General features: G+C 43.0%; 2 protein-coding genes across 2 annotated transcripts; one reads left to right on the top strand and one right to left on the bottom strand.

Moving 5' to 3' along the window:
* Nucleotides 1-358: 358 nt before the first annotated feature.
* bbs12 (Bardet-Biedl syndrome 12) lies at nucleotides 359-2,825 on the bottom strand (the record flags this gene model as incomplete). Its single annotated transcript, XM_083651873.1, has 2 exons — nucleotides 2,757-2,825; nucleotides 359-2,296 (listed from the first exon to the last, which is right to left on the bottom strand). Exon 2 carries the CDS (start codon nucleotides 2,291-2,293, stop codon nucleotides 359-361), a length of 1,935 nt encoding a protein of 644 aa, XP_083507999.1. The 5' UTR covers nucleotides 2,294-2,296; nucleotides 2,757-2,825.
* Nucleotides 2,826-2,995: 170 nt separating this feature from the next.
* cetn4 (centrin 4) lies at nucleotides 2,996-7,360 on the top strand. Its single transcript, XM_083651320.1, has 5 exons — nucleotides 2,996-3,082; nucleotides 4,580-4,735; nucleotides 4,848-4,976; nucleotides 5,348-5,485; nucleotides 7,081-7,360. The coding sequence occupies exons 1-5, from the start codon at nucleotides 3,080-3,082 to the stop codon at nucleotides 7,168-7,170; spliced, it is 516 nt and encodes a 171-aa protein (XP_083507446.1). The 5' UTR covers nucleotides 2,996-3,079; the 3' UTR covers nucleotides 7,171-7,360.
* The last annotated feature ends 2,151 nt before the right edge of the window (nucleotides 7,361-9,511 follow it).

Below are 9,511 nucleotides of genomic sequence, written 5' to 3'. Positions count from 1 at the left end.
CCATCAATTGATCATTTGTCTCCCCCATGTGGTAGAATATAGGAAGCGGAATTATTGCATTTGATTAGTTTGTGATTATTACATGAATACAAGTCTCAAGAAAAAAAGTCAGTTTACTAGGTTTATTTCACATACATTTATTAACACTTTTAGTGATAGATACCATTGATTTCTGTCTGACATATTTGAGGTTTTAATCATGTTTCGTTCTGTGAACTTTTGTTTATTTATTTTTTTATTATAAAACACTACCCGCCCATATGTGACATGAAAACCATTCCGATAGTTTGGTAAAAATAATAATCGTCAAATAAGTATGGTACTCACTTAAGATACTGTAAATTCAATTGTTTTTAAATTATAACAGCATTAGATTTGCCTGCGCACCAGCAGTTTTGTGGTCTATGCCTGTGATGACCTCTGCATCAGTCTGTAACACAAGCAAAACCAGATCCAACGCTTTCCTCCATGCTTCCAGCTTCACACTCAAATTATCACAGACTTCCGCTGCTGATGCTTCACTGGATGTCATGACTGAGGAGATCGTGCTATCCTCCGTTTCAGCTTCCGAGAACAGTGTTGAGCACTTGGCCCTGACGCCTAATAGCCCGCTAGAGTCTTGCAGTTGTCGGCTCACTGCGGTCCAGGCGTTGACTTTTGACCATCTTCCAGTGTTAACCATTACGGTGGAGACGTAGTCTATCAAGCCGTCCGCCATCAGGCCCAGCACGATGTTGCTGTAAGGGCTAGATGCTCTTCCTGCTTTGGGTTGCTGGACTGAGTCACTGTTCGTCTCTCTGGAGTGTTTCTGAAGGCGATGGATACAAAGCATCTCTATCCCTCCGGCACCAGGCAGCAGCGCTCCGTCTTTCAGAGCGTGGTGTAAACGATAAGCACAGGCCCAAAACTGGTCCTCCAAGGCCTGCAGCTTGCCATGCAGGCAGCTGGTGAGGATCACTGTGACCAGTCCTGTGTTACTGTCAGTGGAAATATTCACAGCTACTGATGACTTCCTCTCGTTGCTGCTCAGATCCCTCCATACTGCAACTTGCGCCCCGGTGCCAACGCAATGCTTAGTCAACTGTGTGGCATATGTCACAGGCACAGCTCCTGTCGCACTTGCAAAGGCCTTCAAAGCAGAGTCCTTCATTTTCTCGACCACGAGTATATGCTGTGTATAGCAGTGCTGAATCAGTTTTTCGCTAGCAACCCCACTGACTAATATCAGATTCACGTTCAGCTTCAACAGAGACCTCAGAACATTTTCCAGCCATTCCTCCTCTTTGCTTAAACTTCCCAAATCCAGCGTCTCGCTCACGCGTCCTAAACCCGCCGGCCTGTTGAAGCCAAGATGGCGGTACTTATCAGATAAATCTCCGTTTATGAGAGCGACTTTCAAGTGCTGTTGCTTCAAGCGCTGTGCAACTGAAGCCTGCTCAGCAGACAGCAGAACAACGCAGCCGGGTAAAACACAAGCATGTTCCTCTGGTAAACCTGGTAGCACGCAAGTCATCACCTTAGCGACGTCGAATGTGTCTTGTTCGCTGTTTTTCGACTGCATCCGGCTGGCTTCCACCGCTAAATTCATTGCGTTGACACAACCGTGGCTCACTGTCGCAGCGATGCAAGCGATGTCAACATATTTAGAGTCCTGAGAAGGAGGTTGTGGTACTGTGGAAAATTGCGGAGACTTGGCTTCACAGAAATGTCTGCTGTGAGTGAGCTTTATTTTCCGCTGTCCGCTGGTGTTGTGAGTTTCGCGGGGAAGTTGTGTTGTCTTTCGGACGTGCGACGTCTGTGAAGCCCCCGCGACAGATCTCTTTGGCAGTTCATGGTGGCCCGAGTGTTGAGATGCCGCAGAGTAATTCTCCGATGGCGCTGCACAGAGACTTGCAGTTGAGATGCTGTTTTTCCTGCACACATCCACGCACACATCCATGCCTTCCGATATAGCCGAGACGACGTGTGCTACTGAAATCCCTCTCTGCAGACACTCCAGCGCCGCTCGGCTCCATGCGCCCGCCAGAAACAGAAGGCACCCTGACCCCGAGTGATAGACCTTCTGGTGGGCTTGTATCGTCTCGTTGACCAGCTGACCCACTGCGCAGGTCGGCTCCAGGTTCTCCAAGAGGCGGAAGCAGGAGCACACCAGAGACGACTCCCCGCTCGTCTCATCTTGGATGAACTTGTACTTTTTACTGGGGCCCAATGAGGAATGTGTGACTCCTGCCAGCGCCGAGAGCTTCTGCAGGCCAAGGTGCTGTCGTTGGTTTAGAATAGTCGTTGCAAACATTACCTGCAGTGCCCGAGTTGAAAAAGGAAAGATAACGTTTTAACTTTGTTCACTCTCGAGCCAATAACATTACTTGAACATTCACGCATTAGTCAAAAATGTGAGGGTTCACAGGGTTTGTGTGCAAATTTAATGAGAGCCTTGGCCAAAGGCATTGAAGTTTCACCATTACATCAACAAAGAAAAGAAAATACTATTCACTGTAAACTATGATAGAAAATAAATGTGACAATTTAACTTATGCTGCACTGCAAACAACAATAAAAAGCAAGAACGGCTTGTAGAGACAGACACTGAGACAGGCTGTAGCTTATGAGCTAAGCTAGCTGCTAAAGCCTCAAAACAAAAAAACTGTGTAGTAGCTTTGGCTTGAACCTGCCATGAGCTGAAGTGGCAGGAGTGTCTCCAAAAGTTATTCTGGCAATACAAACTTTTATCTGACCACAAAGCATAATAATATTACCTTAGTTTAGTGAATGATGCTGCTGTCTCTGTTCGTCCCCCGCTGCCCACAACAAGTCGTTTCTCCTCCTGCTTGCCAGTGCAATGCGCATGCGCAAGATACACTAACGCTAGTTGCTAGGAGACAAGAAACGATCTAAACGATTGGCGGACGCCATATCCCGCCCATGTAACTTTGCGATTGGTTAAAACGCGCATCTTCATGTTTTCTATTGGATATCTCCCGTGTCATTTATAGTCAGAAAAAAAACTTGCTGCTCACTTTGTTGACATCCGATCACCAAGCACAACAGTAAAGAGTTCCTGGGTTTATCAATATTTAAAATGGTACGTTTTGATATAAATAAGTTGTTTACGCTGCATTGTTTCTTCAACGTTACCAGTTTTACCGAGAAAAGTTGAAACGTAACCTAGTTAACGTTAGCTGCTAACTTTAGCAAGCTACGCATGTGTGTTTCTGTTTGTTTGGTCTCATGGTAGCCCTCATGGAAGCTAACGTTAGCTAACAAGTTTGACCATTGCAGCAGCAGCACCTTTGAGTTTTGAGACCCCTAATAGACCAAATCACCGTGACGTCACCATGTAAACAAATTTACTTCCGGGTACCACTTGGGGAAGGCGGCAGGTTTAAATGTGCGTGTTGTCAAATAAATGCTGTCAAACCCTCTCGTTGTTTTCGGCCGACTACTTTCAATTTAATTGGTTAAACGGTTGGTAAACATGCTTGTCCGACGTATCTAGCCTTTCTTCTGTGTTTGTTTTATGTAGTGTTAGCTAGCTAATAACGTTTGTTTGTCTGTCAAACTCGCTGTTTTGCAGACTCATTAACGTAGAAGAGCCTGGTGACGCGAGGTTACGTTAACGTTACAAACAGAGCTACTGACGCCACGTTAATTTAATTTAGCGTCAAGTCTACTCTGGTCTGGTCCAACAGGTAAATTAGCTAGTCTGGTCGTTAGTGAAAGTGTTGTTATGAATGATATTAAACAACAACACAACACGGACGAACCATTTTTGTCTTCTTTGTCTGTTTTTGTCTTCAACACGTCAGTTTGTGCCGTCCACCGCCATTATAATGTGTGGACCTCAGGGGTACCCGGAAGTAAATGTAAACATCCCGCTGATTTGGTCTATTGGTAGTCTCTTAGAACAGACGAGTTGGCTTCCGCAATTTTCAAATGCTCTCGCCATACCGTCTGTACGTTGGACCCCCAGAACATGCACAAGGAAGTAGTGAAAAAAACCTTCAGACCGGAAGGAAGTTCGACGGAATCTGACCAATCACGACACGCGTGTCCACGAAAAATATGTTCCCCCCGGAAACTTAAACCGATGCAGGTTGCTAATGCTAGCAGTGCTTTAGAATTACCATGGAAGCTACGCCGACGAAACCGGTGAAATAAGACCCTGATAGACGTAAACGATGTATCCGCGGCTTGGAGGAACCTCGTGCAAGACGTGCACTTATTCCAGAGTTAAACGAAAGTGATGAGGTAAGTTGCTAACGTTACTGAGCTTATCGTTCGTCTTACTAATCAGCGTTAGCTAACGATAGCTACAGCAGTATACAGCTAGTTAGCTAATGTTAAATTCTGATTGGACGAATGAGCGGAAGTCCCGCCTTTCAACTTCCTCTTCCGTTTGGTGCATGATTCTCCCCCACGAAGTACAGACTGTATAGCTGCATCTGCCGGATGTAGATAAGACAGTCTGTTTTAAGAGACTACCTAATAGGGGTCCTTGACGTGTAAACAGTTTTTGAGAACTACTGTAACTACCTTGTGTAATATAGCTAACAACCATCTCATTGTTTGCATTCACCAGGCTTCAGGTTACCGAAAGCCCACTCCCTCCACCAGCCAAAGGAAAAAGCCAGGACCCAAACCCGAATTGACAGAGGAGCAAAAACAAGAGATCAGGGAAGCGTTTGATCTGTTTGACACCGATGGCACAGGCACAATAGACGTGAAGGAACTGAAGGTAGGACATAGATCAAATATCATAAAGTACAGTAATATGTCTCTAGAAATATATCTGAAACCTTGATATAGCCTCAGGTGCTTTGTTTAATGCATACTGTATCTACCCCCAGGTTGCCATGCGAGCTCTTGGGTTTGAACCAAAGAAAGAAGAAATCAAGAAGATGATTGCAGATATAGACAAGGAAGGCTCTGGAACAATTGACTTCAATGACTTTCTCAGTATGATGACACCGAAAATGGTGAGTGCAGGGAAAATCTCAAAACATTCACGGCCATTATTTCCAAGCCTGGAAAAAGTTGAGAAAATTACTTTGCTTTTCAACTGGTAAAGTGTTTAACATCAAACTTGTTGTAGCCAAGCAAAGTGAAATCCAGTATCGGACAAATCATTTATTAGGCTATCTGAACATAGACAATTATTAGTTGTGGAAATAGTGCTATATCATTGAATATTCAGGTGAAAGTCATGAGATTTTATTTGAGTTCATAATCATCTCGGCAAATTTCCAACTAGAGAGCAGTTTGTAAATTGTTGCTGACTGTGATGCATCATCATCATCATGATGATCATCAGAGGTGTTTGTCCTGTCTCGGCTTTGTTGTCTATTAGAGCGAAAAGGACTCCAAAGAAGAAATACTGAAGGCGTTTCGGTTGTTCGATGATGACTGCACAGGGAAAATCTCATTCAAAAATCTCAAGAGAGTTGCCAAGGAACTGGGCGAAAACCTCACGGATGAAGAATTACAGGTACGGTGGTTCTTACAGATACAGATTTTGTTGTAGTGGGAAGGAGGTTTCTCCAATCAAATGCTGGTCGCCTGGCAAAGTGGCTGCTACAGGACACAAACTTACCAGCTCCAGCAACAAAAAAAAACTTTGGCTGTTGGTAATTTCCCTCCCTGATTATGTTAGCATGGTTTCATAGATATCCAGTTTTTAATTGTAGTAGTATACCTTTAGACCAGTGCTTCACAAAGTGGGGTCCAGGATGCTACTAATTTAATATCACGTTGTTAGAAATGATCTAATTGTGAAACCTATTCGTATCACTGTTTTAATCATAGATTTCACTCCCATGACTATCTCCAACAGGGGTGCTGTAGCCTAACCATAGACATAAATAATATGGACGGATCTATCCCATTAAATTTCGTTTTCCGGGCGGAGTTCAACCGGTGGGTGTCACCATCTTGATTTTTCGTCAGCAGAGTGGGAGGGAATGGGTTGAGTCCTTCCACACCTCACGTGAGATGGGAGTTTCCCAGAGCCGCAGCTCCGCCTGCTATTGGTCCGTGATCGGCAAGCTGCGCGATCACTGGATAATCTGTCAATCACCCCCTCTTCTATCATCTATTTGACTCCAAACGGGCGAGTTATATAAAAATGGACCCGCCCCCCTACAGTTGTTATGAAAAGGTGAAATTAGCTATATAGACCAAAACCGTGTTTCGCCCCTAACTGGAAAGATGTCTAATCATGTTACGAAGTCGGGCATTTTAACATGGGTGGAATGCCTACTGCCCCGGACGCCTAGTGGCCATTCGAGGAACTACAGCTTTTCAATTAACTTCCGCATCCTCAGAGGGAAGGGGGTGGGCTTGCCCACTGAACGTGTGTCAGTTTGTGGGTGTGTGAACACCAGCCCACCCCCCCCGCGCGCCGCCGCCTTAGCAGTACACATTACATACAGATGAAACTGCTCTCTTGTCTCCCCTCAATGCTATGTTAAATTTGACGGGACAGTAGACATTAGTTTCCCGCTTCATAAGGTCAGTCCTTTCTTAGGAGCGCATGCCCTGAGATGCTTTATGCAACACACGGCCAGTCTGGCTCTGTCTGATACAGTGTATCTAGTCTCGCTGGCCAGCCTCCTCTCCCTTCCGTGAGAGTCGTCTGGCTGCACGGAAACAGGCAACTGGGATAAGCCCTCCCCTGCTCTACAGCTGCTCCCCATTGGAGCGACTGTTTCAGTTGCGGCCGGATGTCTGCTCCCCGCTTATTACAAGCTCTGTCATTGGCTCCGACCATGTCAATCAGAGCAGCTTCCGCTCCCTCCTCCCTGTGTGTCGCTGTAAATAGTGCCCTGCCGCCTCAGTGAAAACACCAACGCTAACTAGCTAGCAAGCTAACGGCAGAAACCTACACGCTAGCTCGTTGCTACACGCTGAAAATGGCAAGTTGGATTGTTGGAAACTATTTTCCAAGGGCACTGATTGTGAAGGTCAACTAACAGTGTTGGCCTTCCAGGTTTTTCTTTGAACACATTGCAGCAGCTTCTATTATGTTTTTGTTGAAAACATATTGCAGCAGCTTAGATGTTTTTTTTCTTTGTGATTTGTTAGGAAATGATTGATGAGGCAGACCGTGACGGAGACGGTGAGATCAATGAGCAGGAGTTCCTGAGGATCATGAAGAAGACCAATCTGTACTGAGTGTGTTGCTTTGTTACAGTCTTGTTCTTGGGACCTTTTTAAGATTGACCTTTTGATTCTGTCAATGACTATTTCTACAGTAGCTTTAGGAGTTTCAACTTCTTTGGGTTTGTAAATAACCAATTCGAACATATCTTTGCACAGATTTTTGTACAATGCAAGGCGAATAAATATATTTCATTATAGTTTATTTAGTTTGTTGTGTCTGTGGTATTTTGAATATAGCTTAGATTTTCTCAAGATCTTGTGACATTGCAAAAGGCTTGATATTCCCATAAACCTGGATGTGCATTTTAGAAACACTGTAGATAGTTTTTTTTTCCAGTCTTAAAATTGAAATCCAACTAGGGCTGCAACTAATGCCTATTTTAATGATCAATTAATCTGGCTTTTCTTTTTTCAATAAATCATTTAGCTTAGAAATGTCCAAAACATGACATGCATATGACAAGTCAGAGCCCAAAGTTTTTTTAAATTGCTTACATAGTCTGACCAGTTGCAAAAACAAACAAAGAAAAAAACAAAGTATTAATTTAATAATTATATGAACTGAAAAGCAGCAAGTCTTAACATTTGTGAAGCTAAGCTGTAACCCGCAAATGTTTGGCATTTTTACTTGAGACATGATGACTAAAAAGCTACTGTCTGGTATTGAGCATGTGAATGTTTTAGTAAATAAATCCACTGAGTCAGTCGCTGCAGTAGATGTTGCAGTGCATTGCGGCGTCACAATAGCTTGATGCCAGGCAACACGCAGTGAAAGTCATATGACTAAGTCGATCTCGACTAGCCAGAATGTTCTACTGTAGATAGAAATGAAAAGTGTTTACTTGAGATGAGTAACTCAGTAAAAGTGACTCTCACTTCACACTGTGTTACTAACCTAGTTTATCTTTTGGAGTGGATTGGGCTCAGTGCCTGCCTTGCTTACATGACCATTTCAAAGGAAAAATGATCCGACTGATTAGTTGTAGTAGACAGCGGAAGTCTGGTTTTGGCCCAAGCATCATACCTTGGTAAAAAAATAAACAGGATATCGAGATGACGTGTGTTTCCGAGCCGTCAGACGGCTGCCTATTATTTTGAGGATGCCTATTGTTGATTGTGAAAGTTCTGATAACCTGTTCTAGACGGAGGAGGAAAATCAGGTGGAAAATGTGAAGAGTTTTGTCCTAAGATGAGAGATGCACCTATTGAAAGATGTGACACCTACTCAAAATGCTTGACCGTACAACAACAAAAAGGTAACAAAATCACAACACCGACAGACTCGATCCTCTATATTTTAGAGCAGTGGTTCTCAAAAGACCCCCTAAACTGACACAAATTAAGACCACGGACCCCCATTTTATAGGATTTTTGCGTTTAGATGTTTCATTACAGAAAGTGGATGAAACCTATGCCAATATCCATACTGTACATTGTCATTGTGTTGCTTATGGATGGAATTATAGTGAAAATAACGGATTCTCCTTTTTGCTGGGGACCCCCCTCAAGAACCACTGTTTTACAGATACACATACCGAAATATGACATATATAGTGTTTTGTAAAATAAATCTTCATGAATGACAACTCCCCCAAACTAAAATTCTTATGTGTGAACTACGGGCATAATAATGACTGCATGTCTTTCAATTTTTATAATCCTCTTCAGTCACTTTGTACTGCTATAGAGCTACAACATGGAGTTTATAGATTATCTTCACTGCAACATGGAGCTGAAATAGATGAGCCAAGGCAAAAAGCCAATATTTCAAAGGTTTAAAATATCTCAGCCCATATGAGTCAAATCAGTCCACCTTCTCACACTTCAAAGAATGTGATATTCCAGGTGAGAGGTGAGAAACAGGACTCAGTTCAGTATTAAGTGGACAGAATACCTTGGAAATAATGTGAGGTTTTCCAAATCGCCACCTTTCTAAATTTTGTGTGTTTGTATTAAGAAAAAGGAAAAAACATAGCTAAATTTAGAAGTCCACGTCCATATCTATTGTTATCAAATTAATACCTCTTAATTCCAGAAAGCTGACTTTTCAGGATTTAAAAAAGTTATTTATTTTAAGTTATTAGCCATACAATTTTGAAGTTATATAAACAGCTTTTAATGGGTTTTCTCAGTGTTGCGGCCTGAAAATCACCAAAACTGAGGGCTTTCATTCAAAAATACAATATATCCCATTTGGGGAAAAAAGACCTGAAATGCAACATCAATATATCAAAACCACTGATGATTATATCGTCAAAAACAAAGTTGCTTTGTAACTTCAACAGTAACGCACACAAAGCGCTTTACTTGCAGGGAGCAGTCATTGTGCGTGTAGGCGTCAGTTCTCTCAAAT

This window comes from Poromitra crassiceps (assembly GCF_964638095.1).
Source record: "Poromitra crassiceps genome assembly, chromosome: 15".
NCBI lineage: Eukaryota > Metazoa > Chordata > Actinopteri > Beryciformes > Melamphaidae > Poromitra > Poromitra crassiceps.
The sequence above is the reverse complement of the archived record's forward strand: the minus strand, read 5'-3'. Positions and strand labels throughout refer to the sequence as shown.

What these genes read in the sequence shown, in the direction of transcription:
- cetn4 (XM_083651320.1), top strand. An exon ending in TAGACGTGAAGGAACTGAAG is followed by an intron (nt 4,736 to 4,847) that starts GTAGGACATAGA and finishes ATCTACCCCCAG; the next exon opens with GTTGCCATGCGAGCTCTTGG. An exon ending in GTATGATGACACCGAAAATG is followed by an intron (nt 4,977 to 5,347) that starts GTGAGTGCAGGG and finishes GTTGTCTATTAG; the next exon opens with AGCGAAAAGGACTCCAAAGA.